Raw genomic sequence first — 24,544 nt, 5'->3', positions numbered from 1 at the left:
GCAGACAGCCAGGAGTAACCCCGGAGCACCGCCGGGTGTGACTCAAAAACCAAAAAAAAAAAAAAAAAAAAATTAATTTTGATTAATTTTGTTTTTTTTTTTTGTTTTTTTTTTTTTTGTGGTTTTTGGGTCACACCCGGCAGTGCTCAGGGGTTACTCCTGGCTCCATGCTCAGAAATTGCTCCTGGCAGGCACGGGGGACCATATGGGACGCTGGGATTCGAACCGATGACCTCTTGCATGAAAGGCAAACGCCTTACCTCCATGCTATCTCTCCAGCCCCTAATTTTGTTTTTTATTTTAAAGTTAATTGATTAGAAGGTATTTTTTATTCATTGGGAAGTACTGATGGTTTTTATTACTGGAGATTAATAGTGATAGTAAGGTTATAGGAATATGCTAAGTAAAATGAAATATTTTTGCTTTTCAGTATTTTTAATTGTAAAATTCATACAACAGGAGGCTGGAGATTTAGCACAGCGGTAGGACTTTTGCCTTGCTTGCAGAAGGATGGTGGTTCGAATCCCGGTATCCTATATGGTCCCCGGAGCCTGTCGGGCAATTTCTGAGCGTAGAGCCAGGAGTAGCCCTTGAGCACTGCCGGGTGTGACCCTAGAAACAAAACAAAAAACATTTTATACAACAGTAATTTTAACTAACATCTTTTTCTTTTTCTAACCTAGGTTGTAGGTAGTATGGATGCCCACCCCAGCAGATACTGTGCCACTGTCAGAGTTCAGAGACCCCGACAGGAGATCATCCAAGACTTGGCCTCCATGGTCCGAGAACTTCTCATTCAGTTCTATAAGTCAACTCGCTTCAAACCTACTCGTATTATTTTCTATCGGGATGGTGTTTCAGAGGGACAGTTCAGGCAGGTTGGTAGCTCAAGAATCTATCACATCATTATTTCTAATCTAGTGTCTAATTCTGAAGTTAAAAAAACTTGTATATTGAGAGTTTCTTTTTTTCTTTTCTTTTTTTGGGTCACACCCGGCAGTGCTCAGGGGTTACTCCTAGCTCTATGCTCAGAAATTGCTTCTGTCAGGCTCGGGGGACCATATGGGATGCTGGGATTCGAGCCACCGACCTTCTGCATGAAAGGCAAACACCTTGCCTCCATGCTATCTCTCTGGCCCATATTGAGAGTTTCTGAAGTCAAAATATGTTTTCTTGCACTTTTCCTTTTGAACTGTTTGCTCAGTTGATTCTGTTCTGCAAATAGAGACTAGTATATTTAGCTTTAATGTGATAAAATTAAGAAATACTGAAGAAAATAAATAGTGAGAGACTAAAATGATAGTACGGTAGGTAGGGTGCTTGCCTTGCACGGGGCCAACCCACGGTCAGTCTAAGCCACCCTGAACATAGCCAGGAGTAATCCATACGAACCACTAAGTATTAAGGCTCACCCCCTCAAAAAAATAGAGATACTCAATCATCTTTCCTTGAAGTATGTTTTAGTGAATGTCTGATGTATAAAAACTTTCCATTTCCTCTTCTCTAGGTTTTATATTATGAACTACTAGCAATTCGAGAAGCCTGCATCAGTTTGGAGAAAGACTATCAACCTGGAATAACCTACATTGTAGTTCAGAAGAGACATCACACTCGATTATTTTGTGCTGATAGGACAGAAAGGGTAATCTTGGGTCTGCTGCAGTACTGTTAGAAGCCAGGTTTCACTAACATGGGTCACCACTATGCACTTAGCAAAGATTCTTCTGTGGACAACATATTTAGAGGGCTGTCAGATTTCAATGAGAAGATTATGAATCTAAAAAAAATAGGTTCAGGGCTGGAGAGATAGCATGGAGGATAAGGCGTTTCCCTTGCATGTGGAAGGACAGTGGTTCGAATCCCGGCATCCCAGATGGTCCCCCGAGCCTGCCAGGAGTAACTTCTGAGTGCTGCCGGGTGTGATCCAAAAACAAAAGAAAAAGGTTCATTATTACTTTGTAACTTGCTAGATTTTCTGATAACATTTAAGATTTTCAAATACAATACCACAGTGGGGGAGCACTTGCCTTGTATGCAGTCAACCCAGGTTCGTTTCTCATCATCCTATATGATTCCTCAAGCCTGCCAAGAGTGATCCTTGATGCAGAGCCAGGAATAATCCCTGAGCACCGCTGGATGTGCCCCCAAAACAAAAATGGAAAAAAATAAATCGTTTAGGGGCCAGAGAGATAGCACAGTGGTAAGGTGTTTGCCTTACATGAGGAAGGTTGCTGGTTCAAATCCCGGCATCCAATATGGTCCCCCGAGCCTGCCGGGGGTGATTTCTGAGTGTAGAACTGGGAATAACCCCTGAGCATTGCTGGGTGTGACCCAAAAACCCAATAAATAAATACATAAATAAATAAATAAATATAAATCATTTATTCTTTCCATTAATATGATGAAAATTAAAACAAGATGATGAAAATTTTTATATATTTTATATATTTATATATATAAATAAATTTATATATATTTATATATTTATTTAAACACCTTGATTACAAATATAATTGTAATTGGGTTTCAGTTATGTAAAGAACACCCTCCTTCACCAGCGCAACATTCCCATCACTAATGTCCCAAATCTCCCTCCTCCCCACTCCACCCCCACTCTAGAGTGTACTTCCCTCATTCATTCGCATTGTTATGGTAGTTCTCAATATAGTTATTTCTCTAACTGCACTCATCACTCTTTGTGGTGAGCTTCATGACATGAGCTGGACCTTCCAGCCCTCCTCTCTTTTGTCTCTGAGAATCATTGCAAAAATGTCTTTTATTTTTCTTAAAACCCATAGATGAGGGCCCGGAGAGATAGCACAGCGGCATTTGCCTTGCAAGCAGCCGATCCAGGACCAAAGGTGGTTGGTTCGAATCCCGGTGTCCCATATGGTCCCCCGTGCCTGCCAGGAGCTATTTCTGAGCAGACAGCCAGGAGGAACCCCTGAGCACCTCCGGGTGTGACCCAAAAACAAACAAACAAAAAAAAAAAACCATAGATGAGTGAGACTATTCTGCATCTATCTCTCTCCCTCTGACTTATTTCACTTATTTCACTCAGCATAATTCCATGAACATTCCATGTACATCCATGTGTAGGAAAATTTAATGACTTCATCTCTCCTGACGGCTGCATAATATTCCATTGTGTATATATACCACAGTTTCTTTAGCCATTTATCTGTTGAAGGGCATCTTGGTTGTTTCCAGAGTCTATCATTCTCGCCTTCCCTTTTTCTCTGACTCATTTAACTCAGCATGACTTTTTTCAGTTCCATCCAAGTTGAAACAAACTGTGGGATTTATCATAGCCAAGTAGAATTTCATAGTGTATATAGATCAAAATTTCTTTACCCTAACCCCTGTTGCGCACTTGGATTATTTCCAGATCTTGGCTATTGTAAATAGTCCAGTGATAAACCCACACAAAGACATATCTTTTTTTTTTTTTTTTTGGTTTTTGGGTTATACCGACAGCTCTTAGAAATCCCTCTTGGCAGGCTTAGGGAACTATATGGGATGCCAGAAATCAAACCACCATTTGTCCTGGGTCAGCTGCATACAGGGTAAAGGTCTACCATTGTGCTTTCTCTCTGGCTCTGGATATATCAATTTATTTGTGTGTGTGTGTGTGTGTGTGTGTGTGTGTGTGGTTTTTCGGTCATACCCGGCAGTGCTCAGGGGTTATTCCTGGCTCCAGGCTCAGAAATTGCTCCTGGCAGGCACGGGGGACTATATGGGACGCTGGGATTCGAACCGATGACCTCCTGCATGAAAGGCAAATGCCTTACCTCCATGCTATCTCTCCAGCCCCGGATATATCAATTTAGATAATTTTTTTTGTGTTTTTGGACTAGATGCCCATGAATAGTGATGCATTGGTGTACAGTGCTTTGTTCTTTTGTTGTTGTTGTTCTGTTTTTTTTTACCACACTCAGCAGTGTTCAGGATTTATTCCTGGTTCTGCACTCAGTGATCATTCCTGGTAGAGTTCAGGGACTATATGAAAGCTGAGGATCAAACTTGGATAGGCTATGTGTAAGGCAAACAACCTACCTGCTGTGCTATCTCCCTGGCCCCTCCCATTTTTAATGTTTTTGTTTGGTTGGTTGCTTGCTTGCTTGGTTTTGGGACACAGCAGCAGTATTCATGGGTAATTTTTGGCTCTGCACGAATTCCTTCTGCAGGGCTTGGAGGACTATATTTGATTCCAGGGATCAAACCTATGTCAGCTGTGTGCAAGGCAAGTTTCCTACACGCTGGACTATCATTCCAGCACTGAGTAAAATAGTTTTAGTTTTCCTGCATTTAAACCTAAATACATTAAGGAAGTAAGAGTGAGTTTGAATATGAATTTGGAGAGGGGAGGGTTGGAGCCACACCTGAAAATTCTCAGGGCAGAATTTCTGCGAGAAGAGCCAGGAGTAACCTTTGCACCACCAGGTGTGACCCAAAAACGAAAAAGAAAAGAAAAAGAAATCTTAAAATTTTTTTTGTTTGTTTGTTTGGTTTTTTTGTTGGTTTTTTTGTTGTTGTTGGTTTTTTTTTTGTTTTTTGTTTTTTTTTGTTTTTTGTTTTTTTTGGTATTTGGGCCACACCCGGCGATGCTCAGGGGTTACTCCTGGCTGTCTGCTCAGAAATAGCTCCTGGCAGGCACGGGGGACCATATGGGACACCGGGATTCGAACCAACCACCTTAGGTCCTGGATCGTTTGCTTGCAAGGCAAACGCCGCTGTGCATCTCTCCGGGCCCCTATCCTAAAATGTTTTTACTTTAAAATCTTTCAGTCAGGGCCCGGAGAGATAGCACAGCGGCGTTTGCCATGCAAGCAGCCGATCCAGGACCAAAGGTGGTTGGTTCGAATCCCGGTGTCCCATATGGTCCCCTGTGCCTGCCAGGAGCTATTTCTGAGCAGACAGCCAGGAGGAACCCTGGAGCACCTCCGGGTGTGGCCCAAAAACAAACAAACAAAAAAATCTTTCAGTCAATCTTTCACTCAGATACCAATCCAGCATCAATAGAAATTAACATCTGGGGATGGGAATAAATAAATAAATAAATAAATAAATAAATAAATAAATAAATAAATAAATAAGAAATTAACATCTGTTTCTAGAATGTTTGCACTTAGTGACTTAGATAATTAGATCATGTTTCAAAGTGAAATTAGAGAAACCTAGATGAGCCTATGTAATTAAAAATGTTTATGAGGGTGCAGTGATAGCACAGTGGTAGTGCATGCTGCCAACCTGCTTTGATTCCCGGCATCCCATATGGTCCCCCGAGCCTGCCAGGAGCGATTTCTGAATGCAGATCCAGGAGTAACCCCTGAGCACCGCCGGGTGTGGCCCAAAAACCCAAAAATATATATTTTAAAGTGCTTTCAGACACATTCTTTACCTCTGTGTTTTTGTCTACCCTTTGACCAAACAAATCCAGGTTGGAAGAAGTGGGAATATCCCAGCTGGAACCACAGTTGATACAGATATCACACATCCATATGAGTTTGACTTTTACCTCTGTAGCCATGCTGGAATACAGGTAAGTTTATACTTCTTTGGGTGAAATGGTTTAATTCAAAAATGTCTGTTATTTTTCTTTTTATTTGAATTAAAAGTTTATTCCTAGAACAGGAGATATAGTACAGTGGGTAGGGTGCCTGCTTTGCACATAGCTGACTCAAATTCTTTCTTAGGCATCCCAGATGGCCTTCCAATGACTCTAGGAGTAATCCCTGAGCATTACAGGATATGCCCAAAACAAACAAAAGTTTATTATTCTGGGGCCGGAGAGATAGCATAGCGGTGTTTGCCTTGCAAGATGCTGATCCAGGACCTAAGGTGGTTGGTTTGAATCCCGGTGTCCCATATGGTCCCCCGTGCCTGCCAGGAGCTATTTCTGAGCAGATAGCCAGGAATAACCCTTGAGCGGCGCTGGGTATGACCCAAAAACCAAAAAAAAAAAAAAAATTTATTATTCTTTGTGACATGAAATATGAGGTAAAATTATGTAAAGCTTTTATTTTTTTAAATAAAAAGAATACCAAATTGCATGTCATTTTTCTCTTTTTAATTTTCTTTTTTTTTTTTTCGAGCCACACCCATTTGATGCTCAGGGGTTACTCCTGGCTAAGTGCTCAGAAATTGCCCCTGGCTTGGGGGGACCATATGGGACGCCGGGGGATCAAACCGTGGTCCTTCCTTGGCTGGCGCTTGCAAGGCAGATGCCTTACCTCTAGTGCCACCTCGCCGGCCCCCATTTTTTCTTTTTTAATTTTTATTAAGACACTGATTTATAGAGTTACTCATAATTGATTTTTAGGCATATTAACTTCCAGCACCAGTGACAGTTTCCCCCACTGGTGTATCAGGTTCTCTCCCATCAGCCAAGATAAGATTTTTGTGTGTGTGTTTCAAATTTTCAGAAAAAGAGGGAAAAATACTCTTTCCTGTCTCCATATTTTTTCAAATTAAATTAGATGAAATTTTTCATAAATATATTTATCCTTTTTATTATTTTTTTTTATTTTTTGGGTCACACCTGGCAGAGCTTAGGGGAACTCCTGGCTCTATGCTCAGAAATCACTCCTGGCAGGTTCGGGGGACCATATGGGATGCCGAGATTTGAACCACAGTCCTTCTGGATGCAAGGCAAATGCCTTGCCTTTATGCTATCTCTCTGGCCCCTTCTTATCCTTATTTTACAGACATTATTTTTATTAAAGTACTAGATAATAGTTTAGTAGAATTAATTTTCCTAAACTGGATCCTTAATGTTCATACAAGGAAATACATGTAACATAACCATAGGCATTATAAATGGTCCTCATTTAGTTCTCATAACTTCCCTACACATGCTTCTATCTTTTCTCAAATAGTCTTTTTTCTAACTTCTGTTCATTCTTTAATATTCTTTTGTTTTTCTTTTTTGTCCACACCCTATGACGCTCAGGGGTTTCTCCTGGCTATGCGCTCAGAGATCGCTCTTGGCTTGGGGGACCATATGGGACACTGGGGATTGAATCAAGGTTCATCCTGGATTGACTGTGTGCAAGCCCCTATCGCTGTGCCCAGCCCCTTTGATATTTTCATCTTTTTTTTTTTTTTTTGGTTTTTGGGTCACACCTAGCAGCACTCGGGGTTACTTCTGGCTCTATGCTCAGAAATCACTCCTGGCTTGGGACCGTATGGGATGCCGGGATTCAAACCACTGTCCTTCTGCATGCAAGGCAAACATCCTACCTCCATGCTATCTCTCTGGCCCCCCTTTTTTTTTGGTTTCTTTTTTGGGGTTTTGTTGTTGTTTTTGGGGGGTCACAACCAGCAGCGCTTGGGGGTTACTCTTGACTATGCACTCAGAAATCGCTCCTGGCAGGCAAGGGGGACCATATGAGATGTCAGGATTTGAACCACCATCCATCCTGGATCGGCTGCATGCATGGCAAATACCCTGCCACTAAGCTATCTCTCTGGCCCCAGATATTCATCTTTCTATTCTTCCCCAAGACCTGGTGCTCTCCTCTGCACTGCCTGAACACCCTGAGCATACCTCCCTGTTGCCCTTAATAGTCAGCATTGTAAACATTCCTTTGTTTCTTCTCCCACTGAATCAGAGGTTTCAGAAGGCAGAGGCTATTTTTCTTACATACATCCTCATAGGTAGTATATTAGGTACGTAATATAACAAAGAAATACAGCCTCTCCTCTTCTAGCTCATTGGAAGGATACATGAAGTAATCTCAAAAATGCTTACTTTAGTTAGTACAAATGTTGGACCAGAAAGATAGTATAGGGGTAAGGCCTTACATGTGGCCAACCCTGATTTGATCCCCAGCTTCCCATGTGGTTCAGCACAGAGCCAGGAGTAAGCCCTGAGCTCTGCTGAGTATGGGACCCAAGAACAGCAACAGGGCCGGGCGGTGGCGCTGGAGGTAAGGTGCCTGCCTTGCCTGCGCTAGCCTAGGACGGACCGCGGTTTGATCCCCCCGGTGTCCCCCAAGAAGCCAGGAGCAACTTCTGAGCGCATAGCCAGGAGTAACCCCTGAGCGGCACAGGGTGTGGCCCAAAAACCAAAAAAAAAAAAAAAAAAACAGCAACAATCAAATTTGTTTTAATTTAAAAAGTACTGTACGTGGGCCAGAGCAGTGGCGCAAGTGGTAGGGCATTTGCCCTAGGACAGACCGAGGTTTGATTCCCCAGCATCCCATATGGTCCCCCAAGCCAGGAGCAATTTCTGAGCACATAGCCAGGAGCAACCCCTGAGCCAGAAACCAAAATAATTAAAAATAAAAAGTACTCTACAGCTGAGTCTTCCCCAGTCAACAAAATTTTTTTTTTTTTTTTGGTTTTTGGGCCACACCCGGCTGTGCTCAGGGGTTACTCCTGGCTGTCTGCTCAGAAATAGCTCCTGGCAGGCACTGGGGACCATATGGGACACCGGGATTCGAACCAACCACCTTTGGTCCTGGATCGGCTGCTTGCAAGGCAAACGCCACTGTGCTATCTCTCCGGGCCCAACAAAATATTTTTAACCAATTATTAGAATATGTTTTATGGGGGCCGGGAAGGTGGCGCTAGAGGTAAGGTGTCTGCCTTGCAAGCGCTAGCGTAGGACGGACCTCGGTTCGATCCCCCGGCGTCCCATATGGTCCCCCCTGGCCAGGGGCGATTTCTGAGTGCATAGCCAGGAGTAACCCCTGAGCATCGCCGGGTGTGGCCCAAAAACCAAAACAAACAATATGTTTTATGAATATATTGGCTTTTACTTAACTTTATCTAAGATGCTAAATATTTTGTTAAAGGTTTGTAAATCAGGGCCAGAGTGATAGCACAGTGATAAGGCATTTACCTTGCACACTATTGAACCCGAGTCCAATCCCCCCACTTTCCATATGGTCCCCAAGCCTACTAAGAGCGATTTCTGAGTACCAAGCAAGGAGTAACCCAAGCTCTGCCAGGTGTGTCTTAAAAGCAAAAAAAAAAAAAAAAAAAGGTTTATAAGTCAACAAAATATTTGCCATTGCCTTCTTATAGGGTACCAGCCGCCCTTCACACTATCATGTTTTGTGGGATGATAACTGCTTTACTGCAGATGAACTTCAGCTGCTCACTTACCAGCTCTGCCACACCTATGTGCGCTGTACACGATCTGTTTCTATACCTGCACCAGCTTATTATGCTCACCTAGTGGCATTCAGAGCCAGATACCATCTTGTGGACAAAGAACATGACAGGTAATACAAAACTATAGCAAATATAGATTGTTCTGAGTGCTAGGATTTTCATTGGAAAAATTTTGAGTGTAGTGAGTTTGTGCCTGTTTGTCATAAATAACTGCCATCAAGAATTAAATTGGGTTGGGGCCCGGGCGGTGGCGCTAGAGGTAAGGTGCCTGCCTTGCCTGCGCTAGCCTTGGATGGACCGCGGTTCGATCCCCTGGCGTCCCATATGGTCCCCCAAGCCAGGAGCGACTTCTGAGCGCATAGCCAGGAGTAACCCCTGAACGTCACTGGGTGTGGCCCAAAAACCAAAAAAAAAAAAAAAGAATTAAATTGGGGACCAGAGCGATAGCACAGTGGTAAGGCATTTTTGCCTTGCACATGGCCAACATAGGACGGACCTCGATTCGTATCCTGGCATCCCATCTGGTCCCCCAAGCCTGCCCGCAAAAGAAGAATTCTATGTCCACAAGCTGTTACTTTTACTATTCCACTTTAAAAGTAGTGAAAGTCAGAACTGACTGCTTAACGTGGAGTCCTCATTAAGAGTCCAGTGTAAGTTGATTGGGGAGAAAATTTAAGTAGTAGAAGTGATTGATATAGATAAATTTATAAACTCTTTGATATCTGTTTCTTTATAATTCTGAGATGAGAGAAGTATAACTTTGTTGATCTTTGTTGATCTCAAGTTAACAATTATGGACATACTGACCTTTATTTTATTTATTTATTTATTTATTTATTTATTTATTTATTTATTTATTTATTTATTTGGTTTTTGGGTCACACCCGGCGGTGCCCAGGGGTTACTCCTGGCTGTCTGCTCAGAAATAGTTTCTGGCAGGCATGGGGGACCATATGGGACACCGGGATTCGAACCAACCACCTTTGGTCCTGGATCGGCTGCTTGCAAGGCAAACGCCGCTGTGCTATCTCTCCAGGCCCGTGACCTTTATTTTTAAAATATTTTCTACAACAGATAAGATTTTTTATCCTTATTGCATCAGAATAGAACTTGTTTTGTGTTCACTGACACTTCTCTTACAGTGCTGAAGGAAGTCACGTTTCAGGACAGAGCAATGGGCGAGATCCACAAGCTCTTGCCAAGGCTGTACAGATTCACCAAGATACCTTACGCACAATGTACTTTGCTTAAAGTCCAAGAATTTGCTCTGGGCAGAAGAACTGAAGATGCTTCAATGTACAACATACACTGTGTGTTTCCCATGGAATTAATTAGTGGAGGTGGGGGAAATGCCTCCAGCCATCCGGAAGCCAACACTGTGTGGAAGTCAGGGTCTGATCTTTATGCCAATAGAAGGACGATTGTTTACTTCATCAAGGAACACAGCACCATTATGCAATATGAAACCAGCCAACTGCTTTTTTGTGCAGTCTCCTATAGGAAATATTGCAGTTGTTTTGTTTTGTTTTCGTGTAGTCTAACCCTTTTAATGCCTTTACCTCACTCAAGTTGCTTGGCAGCACAACTATCTTTGCAAAAAAAAAAAAAAGATGGTTTAAAAACAAAAAAAACCATCATCTACAATGAATAATCAAAGTGATTGTTCACAGTTCTTTGTGCAAAAAAATTAATGTGGATTCGTGTCTTGTCCAATGTACATTTTAAATATATACATACTTCATATGCATATATATCTGCTTCTATGTCAATAATAGGTATATATGTATCAGTGTATATATTTTGTAGTGCATTCCAGTGGGGGAATGTTAGTCCCTATTCTTAAACTTTCACCACCACTTCCTTTTCTTTCTTACTCTACCTCCCTTGCCTTTATTACCTACATTTTCTCCCTTAAGTGACATTTCAGTGTTCATGTTTGTGGTTCATTTGAATATGAAACATGAAATTTTTCATTTTTATTTTTCACAACCTACTCCTGTCTCTTCTCAAACAATTCTGTGTCCTGAATTCTTGATACTGTTTTAAGAAGCAAAATTATTCTCTATAGTTGTTTCTGTGACAATGTGTCTGCCCCCATCTGCTTTGAACTTACATTCGCCCCATGTGTGGTATGTACAGAAGCAGCAGTAACATAGTCTTTTTCTTTATTATTTTCTTTAGTTAAAGCTGCTAAATACAAAATCTTGTCAATACCCATAACTCTTTCTCTCTATGAACAATATGTGTTCAGACGCTTTCTATTTCTGTTGTTTTACATGGTAATCCCCTAAGGCTTTTTTATAAACTGCAAATATTTTAAATGATTCAAACCGGCAGACTGAGGCCTCTCAAATTGGGTAGAATGAGAGAAGGGATTATTTGAGGGGCCTTTTCTTTTTTTTTCTCCCTAGTTTACTTGCTGCCTCTCAACGTAATGTGATTTTCATATATATATTTTTATATATGTGTATATATAAACATATATGTATGTGTTTTGAAGTTTAGCTTTCTTTTCTATTTATTAGAATAGTGCTTTAATAATTATAGAATTGTATTGGCAATGTTTTTATAGAGATATAATCATGTTTGTCTTAGGAACGGACAAGTTGTTTTTGCTATCTTTTGGTGCAATAAGCTGTTTTAAAGGAAAGTGGCGTCTCTTGGACGTCTTTAGCACAGATAGTGGGAGAAGCAGGCATCTTCATAGTTTTAATTTTAAAAAGTCAGAGTAATGCAGCCTTAATTTCAGAAGGAAAGTTTTTATAATTTTCAAATTTAATGCATGTCTTTTAAAAATCATAATGAAAATGAAAGAAGTTGAATTTCCTAAATGAGTCTGACTTGGAATATTAGAAATGAAGTTGAATTTTGACAGTGAATAGCTTAAGATTTAGAAGATATTTAAATTATTTAAAAAGAGATGGTGTTTTATTGAGGAACGGTATTGGGTAAGTGCCCATTTTTGTGTACTGAAGTAAATCAAGAAGATATAAAATGATTCTATCTTTCCGTTTGAGGGCCATACCCAGATGTTTTCAGGGGCTACTCCTGGATCACTGCTCAGGGTCATTCCCTGGCAGTGCTTGGAGGACCTTGTGATATAAAGGATAGAACTGGAGACTCCTGCATGCTCTATAGTTGCACTAGCTCTTTGAACTATCTCTCTGGCCCTTAAAATGATATTTTTAAAAAGTGTATTTAGTGATTTATCACCATTGTGACTTTCCTTTTAAAATTAGGGTAATGATGGCAAAAGAAGTTAGAACTTTGATAACTAAGTCACAGAGATGCAGAAAATAAGTTTTGAAAAACTTTTATCAATTTTAGTTAGGGTATTGAAAAATACTATAAAGCTTTCAAAACCAAGTTCATCAGTAACATTGGATTTAGGGGAGCTTTGCACTTTGTAACTCATTTATTATAAAACTGCATTTTATTTTTTTCTTCTTTGCACTAGTTCAAAGCATAGATATTATAGATTATTTCAGTGGGCATTGTTGCTGACTTTTCAGAATACACTTGCATGTAAAATGAAATGGTAAGATTTTAGTTTCTCTTACCTGTAATCCACTCATTGCCAATTTACTGTATTTTGAGCCTAAAATCTGAGCCCGTGTCGTCCAACAGATATGAAATCTTTAATCCCTCTGCCATAAAACTGAGAAAGTACTGTATTTTATATGTTTGTTATATTGAAATGTCTGAAATGCAAGTTCCAGAGTTTTTGCCTGAGATATTTGTGTAGTGGACACATTTTCCTCCCAACCTTTCCATTTAGTTTCTTCCAGCACTCCCACACACAAGTAAATGCCACACACAATCACACATGCAGCACATACTACATGCCACATATAGGCACACATGCATCCAGACACTATACACACCACATACACATGCAAATGTATAGACGGTACATACCACACACAAGATCCATGCATACACACCCTACATAAATATCTATAAAAGTTGCTGGTTTTATTTTACTTTGATATTTCACTGAATATGGTTATAAGTATGGGCAAGAAAATAGTATGTCCTATGTACTGAGAACTTGATTACTTTATCTTTAATATGAATAAGACTTCTTTGTTTATTAACAGAAGTTACATAATTTTGTGTGGGACTATCTAAGACCCAGGAAGAGCCCTTTCCTTCCTTATTTCCCACTTTCCCTAAATTTCCCTTGCTTAGTTTCACAAGCCCTAATTTTAATCTATTTTAAAAGGACTTTTTCTGGAGGAAAAAAATCCTTTTTAATGTAGTGCTTCACCTTTGAAATGAGTTCTTTACTAAAATATCCTTAAGAATTTTAACATTGCTAGTTTATAGGACTACTCAACTAGAAATTTTCATATTCTTATTTACTTATCAAAAATTGGTATATCAAAGTTAATTTAAAAATATTTTGTGTTTAGGGGCCGGGCGGTGGCGCTGGAGGTAAGGTGCCTGCCTTGCCTGCGCTAGCCTAGGACGGACCTTGGTTCGATCCCCCGGCGTCCCATATGGTCCCCCAAGAAGCCAGGAGCAACTTCTGAGCGCATAGCCAGGAGTAACCCCTGAGCGTCACAGGGTGTGGCCCAAAAAAAAAAAATATTTTGTGTTTAGAATTTTAAGATAGAGCTGGAGCTATAGTGCAGCAACGGTAGGGTGTTTGCCTTGCACAAGGCCAATCCAGGAGGGACCTTGGTTCGATACCCCAGCATCCCATATGTTTTCCTGAAGCTGCCAAGAGTGACTTCTGAGCACATAACCAGGAGTAACCCGAGTGTCAACAGTGTAGCCAAAAAAAGAAAAAAAGAAAGAAAAAGAAAAAAGAAAGAACTTTAAGATAAAAGACTCTATCAAAATATTTTTGAAATTTGCTTCTACTACTATTGTCTTCCTGTGGTAGAATTCGTAATTTTCTTTCTTTTTTAATACATTTTTTAATTTAAGGGTCATAAAACTCAACAGTGACCTCACAGAAGCTTTATCTTGCCCAATAACTATATAAAATGCAAATCTTGTTTTGATTTTCTCTATAATGTATGACTGACTTTAAAATATTAGTCCCAGGAACAGGTATAATTGATCTCATATCAACTGAAAATGAAGAAAAGTTGAGAGTTTAATGTCTGTTCGGAATGGCAGATGTGTCTGTAAAGTGCTAATGCATAATGTATGCTATTACGGTATCAAGTTACTAGCCTTGAGGACCAGACATTTATAGTATTGTAGCTGCTATATTTATTTAGTAGAGTCTGAATGTTACTGCACTAAACAGTGAGATGAGAAACAGAAAGATTCAAGACTAGTGTTAGGAAATCCCTCACTTTTTTTCTAAATAGGATTAAGAACATGCAATGCTAAGGTTACAAAGGATGCTACCATCTTAGTTTTCAATTTAATATCCAAATACTCCTTCTTTGCTTTAGAAAAGTGAGTTTTGAGTTTAGAAGTTTGGGAAAAGGGTACCTCAGCCTCCTTAGTACTGGTTTCTCACATATTTTTACAGAAAGACAGTTATCCTTTATATTTTAATAATAATTACATTTTATTAAGTTTTTCAGAGGAAAAAAAGATACTCTTAGGGCAATGTTCCTGTCAGTAACCTATTTTTTTTCCTAAAAGAGATTAGTTGGGATTCTGGTAGAAATGATGTAGGGGTTTGGAAGAAACTTGACAGAGTTTTATCTCTACCTTCTAGCATAGGGAATCCTAGCTTTCTAATCTAGATTATTTGATGACCCACCACTGCCTAATGTTTACTTGTATATTCTCTAGTAGATTTTCTGTGACAAGCCTCATGACAGGCTTAGTCATGTAAGTGTTAAACTGTCTATAGAGGTAAAAAGCTGAGTAGTAGAAGTAAAAAAGACTCTCGGATTTGAAGAAATATTCAGATACTTGGAGTGCAAGTAGCAGATCTGTTGGATTTAGATGAGTTAGAGACAAGGAATTAGACTGTTACTCAAGGTGTTTGATCTGGTGTGTTTCCAGATGTTATCATGATACTGCAAAGGGTAGTGATTTTTTATGAAATCCACAAAACTAGCCACTTGGTTCCATCTAATCTTGCAATTTTGCTATTCCAAACTTAATGATAATATTCTGCCAAGAAGCTTAAGTGAAAAAATTCTGTTTGTTTTTTTTCCCCCCGAGTCCCCGCCCCTGTTTAAGTTTTAATTAGTATTATTAAACCTTAGTTAAATACTTATCTCATTCTCTTTGATGTTTTTCTACTAAATGAAAAACAAGTTAGGTGATCCCTATAGTAACTTGCTTTGCTACTAAAATGATCTTTCCTGAGTTATTAGTCAGGCCACAGTAATACCCACATTGACCTGGTATTTTTACTTTTTGACCATATGAAGATTGAGTCCTTTACATTTTTTTGAAAACTTATGGATGTCTTAAAACTTCAATTATAATAGCAAGAAGACTTTTGATCTTGTGATAGCACAGCGGTAGAGCATTTGTCTTGCACACTGCTGATCCAGGACGGACCCAGGTTTGATCCCCAGTATCCCATATGGTCCCCTGAGCCTGCCAGGAGTGATTTCTGAGCACAGAGCCAGTATTAACCCCTGAGCGCCACCAAGTGTGGTCCAAAAAGCCAAAAAAAAAAAAAAAGTTAATTCAGAAATGGCAAAGGGAATTTTTTTCCTTTCAAAAGTTTCTTTGAGGGGTCTGGACAGCAGGAAAACCTGCACATGACTGACCAATGGTTCAATCTCCGCATCCCAAGTTGTCCCCTAAGCCTTCCTGGAGTCACACCTGACCACAGAGCCAGGAATAAGCACTGAATATCACCAGGTATGACCTGAAAGCTAAGAAGGAAATAAGTCTTTGAGGGTGAGAATGTGTTGCAGTGGTAGAACACATGCCTAGATGTGTGACACCCTGGTTTCAATCACCATAATTATTTTTAATTCTTATTTATTCAAAGAAAATTCTTGGTCAGCTTCAGTATTAGAAATAATATAATTGGGGCCCGGAGAGATAGCACAGCGGCGTTTGCCTTGCAAGCAGCCGATCCAGGACCAAAGGTGGTTGGTTCGAATCCCGGTGTCCCATATGGTCCCCCGTGCCTGCCAGGAGCTATTTCTGAGCATACAGCCAGGAGTAACCCCTGAGCACCACCGGGTGTGACCCAAAAACCAAAAAAAAAAAAAAAAAAAAAAAGAAATAATATAATTGGTGAAAAGCTAAGCTGACTCCCAAGAGGAAAAAATTTAGTCTCTCAGTCTCTTTTGAAAATACTTTTTTCTACTTTTAGATTGCACATTTCAGTTTAGAATTTTCCATATTGAACAAAATAATTTTTCACAACTAAGACATACTTGTCTTATATTGTACTATATAATCTGCTAGCTAAAATTTTCCTTTACCAATTAAAGATAATACTGTAGAGGCTGGAGTGATAGCACAGCGGTAGGGCATTTGCCTTGTACGTGGCCAACACAGGACGGACCCCGGTTCGATTCCTGGCATCCCATATGGTCCCCAAGCCTGCCAGGAGCGACTTCTAGGTGCAGAGCCAGAGGTAACCTCTAAGTGCTGCCGGGCATGACCCAAAAACCAAAAAAAAAAGATAATACTCTAGATTTTTACATGGTTGATTATACCTCAAGAAATCTTTGTTCTTAAACTAGAGAAGTAAGATATTTTAATTTGAATTGAATCTAGAAAGAAAAATATTTTAGTATTAACTATCAGAATTAAGATCCTGTCCATTGCTCATCTAGTCTTTACTCTCCTTTCCTTTTTGAAGTCAATGTCTTGAGATAACCAAAACTGAATGTTGTATCTCTGTTAGGGTCTCAGTAAAATAAAGATGTTCTACAGGGTAACACTGAATGAAAATTATTAATCATTTGATAGAGCCAGGTGTGCTTAGAAAGTGCCTTTTCAGGAGATGGTGCTATAGATTTTTATTTTCCAACTAGCATGAAGCTAAAAAGTGTAAGGTAAATTATTTTAGAACTCTTTAAAAAAAGAGTATGACATTTTCATATAAATATTACTAGAGAAGACCAAGAAAAGTATCTAGATAGTCACCAAGTATATTTTGAAAATTTGGAAGCAAAATGTATAACAATGAATCCTTCTATGCCCAGATAAAATAGCACACTTATTAACTTTTTTTTTTAAGGGAATAGCTTCCCAAGCAGTGCTGAAGAGAAAGGGGGTGCAAGTTTTGCTGACCAAACATAGTTCAGTGCTCGAACAACAGTGAGGTAGTACTGGGGCACCCAGTGGTGCTGGAGGCCACCCAGGCTACACCCATTTCAGGTTCTGGGTACAATGTAGAATAAGTATTGAACTCTGACCTCATACTAGCCAGATGTTCTTTCCAACCCATGGAGCTCTCTCACTGGATCCAGATTAATTTTTAAACAAGAATAGTCTAGTTATTACAAGTGCCCAAAAGGAAAGATAACTTTCCAGCAGTCATGCCATGAGCCCCTGTCTTTTCTTCTTGTTCTAATTTTCTAATTAATCCATTGAATACCACTCTCTTTATAAGAGAATTACCAAGTAATCATGGAGTTCAATTTTAAAAAAACAGGAGCTAGAGAGATGGTATAGCAGGTAAGGTGCTTGCCTTGCACACAACTAACACAGGCTTGATCTTTGGCACTACATATGATCCCTTGAGCACCACGGGTGTGACCCAGAAATTAAAAGTATAAATAAATGTGTCAATTTCTAAGAAAATTTTGTAGGCACCAAAAATTATTTTAAGCATTCTTTTTTCTAGAACTAAAATTATGATTAAAGGGATCTAAAAAGGTAGGATTAGATTATTAAAAGTAAAACACTGGGACTGGAGCTATAGCGCAGTGGTAGGGCATTTGCCTTCCATACAGCTGACCCAGGACGGACCTGGGTTCAATCCCCGGCTTTCCATAGGTCCCCCAAGCCAAGAGCCCAGAGCCAGGAGTAACCCCTGAGCATCACTGGGGGTGACCCAAAAACCAGGGGGGGAAAAAAAGTAGAACACCTGGGCAGGGAATATGGCTCAGTGGTGAAGTACCTACCTTACATGTATGAGACCTGGGCTTGATCCCAGCTCCACCAAAAAAAAAAGAAAAAAAAAAACATGCAAAATGGACTTTGAAAGATATAGGCAAAAATGGATAATAATAAATTAGTATTCCTTGTAAATTTGGTATACATTCCTCCAGAAAAGAATAGACCAGAAATAAAAACACCTCAATAACCTTGTATGCTGCATTATATTACAATGATAGTAAAATTACATTGTTTGGAGTGTACTGTATCTGTTTTCAAATATATGTGCACATTAAACTTGTTCATTTTTATAATATTTTAATAGCAATTATGAATTTATTTTTAATAGTAATTTTTCTATTTTGATGCTTATATTTATTGGAAATTTGGATTAACTTATATTTTGCTTATTTGTTGGTTTAGGGTTTTTTTTTTTTTACATGGTTCCTAGTTTCTTCTCAGTATTAAAGATTTAAAATGGGGGGCCAGAGAAATAGCATGGAGGTAAGATGTTTGCCTTGCATGCAGAAGGATGGTGGTTCAAATCTCGGCATCCCATATGATCCCCCAAACCTGCCAGGAGTGATTTCTGAGCTCATAGCCAGGAGTAACCCCTCAGCATTGCTGGGTGTGACCAAAAACAAAAATAAAAATTTAAAATGGGGGCCAGAGAGATAGCATGGAAGTAAGGCGTTTGTCTTTCATACAGAAGGTCATTGGTTTGAATCCCGGCATCCCATATGGTCCCCTGAGCCTGCCAAGAGTGATTTCTGAGCATGGAGCCAGAAATAACCCCTGAGCACTGCCGGGTGTGACCCAAAAACAAACAAACAAAAAAATTTTTAAATGATTGTTAATACACCACCAAACTACTCATTTCATAAATTCAAAGAGTTTGTATTTTTACTAAGAAACCATTAAAATTATCTTCTAACATAGAATATTTGATGTTTATATAGTGGGCATTAAAGACAGTCTCTGGGTAAATTTCTAAGTATAGATGGTTTTGATATTTTCCCCCCAACAAACAAGCACTAACAGATTAGTTTCATTTTATTGGATTTTAAGTTTTTGAGCAGCTTGTCAAGTAAGTTATTGTTACATTTCTTTTTAACTCGTAGTCTACATTAAAATCACATCTTCTGGGCCCGGAGAGATAGCACAGCGGTGTTTGCCTTGCAAGCAGCCAATCCAGGACCAAAGGTGGTTGGTTTGAATCCCGGTGTCCCATATGGTCCCCCGTGCCTGCCAGGAGCTATTTCTGAGCAGACAACCAGGAGTAACGCCTGAGCACCACTGGGTGTGGCCCAATAACAAAAAACAAAAACAAAAAAATCACATCTTCCAGCCTTTGACTTATAATAGTTTTATAGTCCTGGAAAACAAATAGAAAATTATTCTGATGTCATTAATAATTAACTTTGAAATGAAATTACCCCTCCTCATAATTATATACTAAGTAGAAAATACGTTGATTCAACCCTAAGCACCAGTGGAACACAATTTAAATGTCAGGAGGACTGATTGGTTAATGGAAAGAGGGATTAGACCCTTTAATATAATACTTCAATTAATTAAAATTTCAACCTATAAGGGCCAGAAAGATACCATGAAGGTAAGGCATTTGCCTTTCATGCAGAAGGTCATTGGTTCGAATCCTGGCATCCCATATGGTCCCCAAGCCTGCCAGGAGTGATTTCTGAGCATAGAACCAGGAGTAAGCCCTGAGCGCTGCCAGGTGTGACCCAAAAACCAAAAAAAAATTTTTTTTCAACCTATAATAATTTATGAATGTGAGCTAGTAGGAAAGCTGTTAAGACGTGGCTATAGGACTTTAAGTACTTATCGTCATTCCAGTTTCCTAATGAGTACACTAAGATTATGTAATGCATGTTAACTTATGAAGTTAGCACACTTTTTCTGATGACACATAGAAAAATAGATTCTCTTCTTTTTGTTTTTTTTTTTTGTTTGTCTGTTTTGGGGCCACCCTCCGTGACGCTCAGGGTTACTCCTGGGTATGTACTCAGAAATCCCTCCTGGCTTGGGACTATATGGGACACCTCGGATCAAACCCAGGTTCGTCCTGTGTCAGCTGCGTGCAAGGCAAATGCCCTACCTATCTCTCCGGCCCCAAAATAGATTCTCTTAAGCAAGCAAACACTCCCATTGTATTTTTATATTATAAATTTATAAAAAAAATTTCTTAGTAGATTAAAAGATAACATTTGTAGCCAGAGAGATAGCACAGCGGTAGGGCGTTTGCCTTGCATGCAGAAGGACAGTGGTTCAAATCCCGGCATCTCATATGGTCCTCCATACCTGCCAGGAGCGATTTCTGTGCGTAGAGCCAAGAGTAACCCCTAAGTGCTGCCGGGTGTGACCCAAAAATCACCAACAACAACGAAGATTGGGCTCAAGAAATTGTAAAATGCTTGCATTACTCACAGCCAACCCAAGTTTTTTCCCCCACACCACATTACAGTTCTCATTGAGTGCAGAGCCCTGTCTACAGCCAAGTGTGGACCTAAAATGAAATAAATTAAATAACAAGAGATAAAGTTTATCCTGTCCTCTTTTAAATTTTTTTATTATCACAGCTCAATATATGACGTTTTACTGTTGTATATTCTTCCACTGTTCCACTGTATAAGTGAGAAAGTTTTAAGTATTAATCAAAAGGAAATTTTTTTTTTTATTCTTTAAAAATTTTTATCATGGTGCCAGGAAAATGGCTCAGAGGACTGGAATGTATTCCTTGGATATATGTAGGACCCCATAGTTGGTGTCCAGTTCTCTTTCCAAAAAGTGGTATTTACCATATTTTCTTATCATTTTTTTTAGTTTGATTTTGGTTTGGGGGCCATACCTGGCAATGCTTGGGGGCTACTCCTGGCTCTGTACTCAGTACTCAGGAGCCCGTACAGGATGCCAGGGACGGAACTCAGCTCAGCCACATGCAAGGCAAGCACCCTCCTGTGATACTATTGCTCCAGCCCCATTTATCATATTTTTAATTTAGTTTTAGTCATTACATTTCAACATTGTCTTAGTAGACTGATTTTTTATCCACTGGTATTTAATTATACTACATTAACATCTTTAAAGTAACTACAGTTAAAAATATTCCTTTACTTTTCCTTCTGAAAGTTCATAGGAATGTGACATGGAGCTTATTTTGCTCTTTTAACTGGTTGGCTCAAATCAAGGTACCTGCTGGCATCATACTTTGATTATCATGGAGCTTGCTGCATTTGGTTTTTATTGTTTGTGTTTATATTCTACCTCCTAAAAACTTTTCTGTGCGGCACAATACATTGCCTAACATGCACAATCTATATAAGTAGAAAATAGAAGGCATGTTATTTCCAGATTGGCCGTGTGCACATCTGCAGTTTTGTTTAAGAGACTATGCCATAGACTCGAGAGGAAAATTACTTGAATATTTAATCTCTAAAACTTTTCCCATCTTCATGACATTAGTTGGAAGAACAAACACAAATCCCTTAACTTGACCCATCATATATTTCTAAAACCAAAGAAGGGAAGAACCAACAAAAATGTGGTAGACATAACTATCATTAAAAGAAAAAATCCTGGGCCCGGAGAGATAGCACAGCGGCGTTTGCCTTGCAAGCAGCCGATCCAGGACCAAAGGTGGTTGGTTCGAATCCCGGTGTCCCATATGGTCCCCCGTGCCTGCCAGGAGCTATTTCTGAGCAGACAGCCAGGAGTAACCCCTGAGCACCGCTGGGTGTGGCCCAAAAAAAAAAAAAAAAAGAAAAGAAAAGAAAAAATCCTGTGAAAATGGGAGTTCTTTGTCCAAAAACTGGAATTGTGGATTTTGAGGATATATTTGATAGGAGAGGAAATGAGGATAAAGTTTCCCCTGCCAACATCCTTGGACATATTAAACAACATATAGTTGTTTACTATTTGTCAACTTCTCAAACCACATCATAAAGGGACAAGTGATTAGTCTGAACCTAATGCAGATAATCTCAGGCAGGTGCCTTTGTTTCAAATTGTTGGCCTAATCCTAAAGAATCATCTAATCTCTTGAAAATACAAAAGACAGTTGCTCCCAAGTTGTAATAAAGAAGTCAAGTGGCATTTATCCTTAAAACCATGGCATTGCTATCAACATAGTTTTTCCAGATTTCCCCTTCACATCCATGCCTTCCAAAGTTGTCTTTTCTGTAAATAAATTGTTTTGGGCAGAACGCAAGTAGGCTGTGATGAAAACGGGGGGGGGGGGGGTGGCATTTTGCCTGAAAACAGACAGTCTAGCCAGATTAATGGACAGGATTTGAACATAGCATTTAAAAGGATAAAGATCTGGCTTGGGTAGCATCAACATATCTCCGATGGTGATTAACTCCAAGTAATCTCCCTGTTTTACAAAAAGGAGAATCTGATTTTTTTGTTTGTTTATTTTTGGGCCACACCCAGCGGTGCTCAGGGGTTACTCCTGGCTATCTGCTCAGAAATAGCTCCTGGCAGGCACAGGGGACCATATGGCACACCAGGATTCGAACCAACTACCTTTGGTCCTGGGTTGGCTGCTTGCAAGGCAAATGCCTCTGTGCTATCTCTCCGGGCCCTCAAAAATAGAAAAATATTTTATAGTAGATAGGGCTCTAAAATAGGCCACACACTAGAGGTTCCTCCGTGCTTACCACACTTTGCTCTGGAAATTCCTGAGGTGGTTTCTCCAAACTCTACCTATTTCCCCAAATAAAACCAGAGTCATGATGCCTGCCCTCACCTACCTCACAGTAATGCTGTAAGAATAGGACTGTTTGTGAAAATGCTCCCTGAAGAAAGGCTCTTTTGAAATATAAGAGAATGTTGTAAGATTGATTTTCTTTCTGCTTTGCCACTATGAAATTGTAGTTAATTACTGTAGATCATTTTATAAAATCAAACACAAACTAAGCAACTTAGATCTATGGCATGGTGTTTTTCTACAAACATTTTGTTTTCTCTCCCTCTTCTGCCATCTATCCCGCTCAAAGGCTATTTTTTTTTTAATAGTCATCCTTGGCAAAAGTGAATCTTCAGGCCCGGAGAGATAGCACAGCGGTGTTTGCCTTGCAAGCAGCCAATCCAGGACCAAAGGTGGTTGGTTCGAATCCCGGTGTCCCATATGGTCCCCCGTGCCTGCCAGGAGCTATTTCTGAGCAGATAGCCAGGAGTAACCCCTGAGCACCGCCGGGTGTGGCCCAAAAACCAAAAAAAAAAAAAAAAGTGAATCTTCAAACACTAACCTTTCAGTGGTGCTATTGCAGCTGTGATTGGACTGACTTAGGTTAATGTGGTGAGAAGGCTGGAGCTATAGTACAGCAGACAGGGCGTTTTCCTTGCACACCAGTGACCCGAGTTTGATCCCTAGTATGCGTATGGTCCCCTAAGCCCACCAGGAGTGATCCTTCAGAGTTGAGCATCACCAGGTGAGGTCTCTCCCCACCAAAAATACAAAAAGAAGAAATTATTATGAGAAACTTAGAAATGGATTTTGCCTTTGGCCTTCAGACATTTGTGTTATTTTTTTGGCATCAAAGATTGTTGTACAACCTAGATTAATTATCCCTTTGTGCTTTTTGTTTGTTGTTGTTGTTGTTGTTGCAGCACCTTTTTTGGAAGAAGGAGTTAGGATTTCAGAAGGAACATGTAATTTCATGCATCGTTGTGCAGAATTGAACCTTGCTTTCCAATCTACTAGGCACCTCTATGATTTCATGACAGGGTTTTTTCTTTTATTTCTTCAGTTCTAAGCAGGTGATACAAAGCTGTTGGAAGTATCTGACCTAGTGGTTTTTAGAGAGAATATATCATGGAAAGCACCTCCCTGGGAGGTGGGGAGGAATTATTTCCTGTTTATAGGGAATAATGAAAGACACACCCCACTGGTTGTGTGAGCAATTCCTAGCTGCAAATATCCTTTGTGGGGGTTTTTGTTCGTTTGTTTTTGAGCAAAGAGCATTTTATGGCAAAAAATGAGAGAAAGAGAAGGACAGTTTAGGTATACAGGGTATGGGTACATTTAACATTTATTTTTAGCTATAATGCTTACCTCTTTGCAGGCAATTAAGCATATTGAAAATAAGTTGGAGCAGATTCATGCTTGAAATAGGAACAAAAAAAATCATCTTGCTCATTGAGCTAGCTAAAAATACATAAGGAATATTTTGAAACATGTTTGCTTTAATGTGTAACTTTCATGTCTCTCCTTCAGTTATGGACCCATAAAAGTATTATTGAGCTTTGTGAATTGATGGCTGCATTAAAAGCCTATAGGAAGTGGTGGTGTGCATGTGTATAAATAATGTTTGTAAAATTATTACATATTTATAGAGAAAAATAACGTGTTTCTCTAGTATTCTGAGGGACTAAAATTGTAATATGACCATTCCACTGTAAT

At 39.6% G+C, this 24,544-nt stretch overlaps 1 protein-coding gene across 1 annotated transcript in view; it reads left to right on the top strand.

Moving 5' to 3' along the window:
- Positions 1 to 11,343, top strand: part of LOC126011034 (protein argonaute-3) — a 122,638-nt gene extending 111,295 nt beyond the window's left edge. The window contains exons 15-19 of the mRNA XM_049774695.1: positions 684 to 878; positions 1,508 to 1,642; positions 5,441 to 5,542; positions 9,034 to 9,233; positions 10,266 to 11,343. Of these exons, the coding sequence (XP_049630652.1) occupies positions 684 to 878; positions 1,508 to 1,642; positions 5,441 to 5,542; positions 9,034 to 9,233; positions 10,266 to 10,374 (741 nt within the window). The 3' untranslated portion in view covers positions 10,375 to 11,343. The remainder of the gene's footprint in view (positions 1 to 683; positions 879 to 1,507; positions 1,643 to 5,440; positions 5,543 to 9,033; positions 9,234 to 10,265) is intronic.
- The last annotated feature ends 13,201 nt before the right edge of the window (positions 11,344 to 24,544 follow it).

The sequence above is a fragment of the Suncus etruscus genome, chromosome 6, assembly GCF_024139225.1.
Source record: "Suncus etruscus isolate mSunEtr1 chromosome 6, mSunEtr1.pri.cur, whole genome shotgun sequence".
Taxonomy (NCBI): Eukaryota; Metazoa; Chordata; class Mammalia; order Eulipotyphla; family Soricidae; genus Suncus; species Suncus etruscus.
The sequence above is the reverse complement of the archived record's forward strand: the minus strand, read 5'-3'. Positions and strand labels throughout refer to the sequence as shown.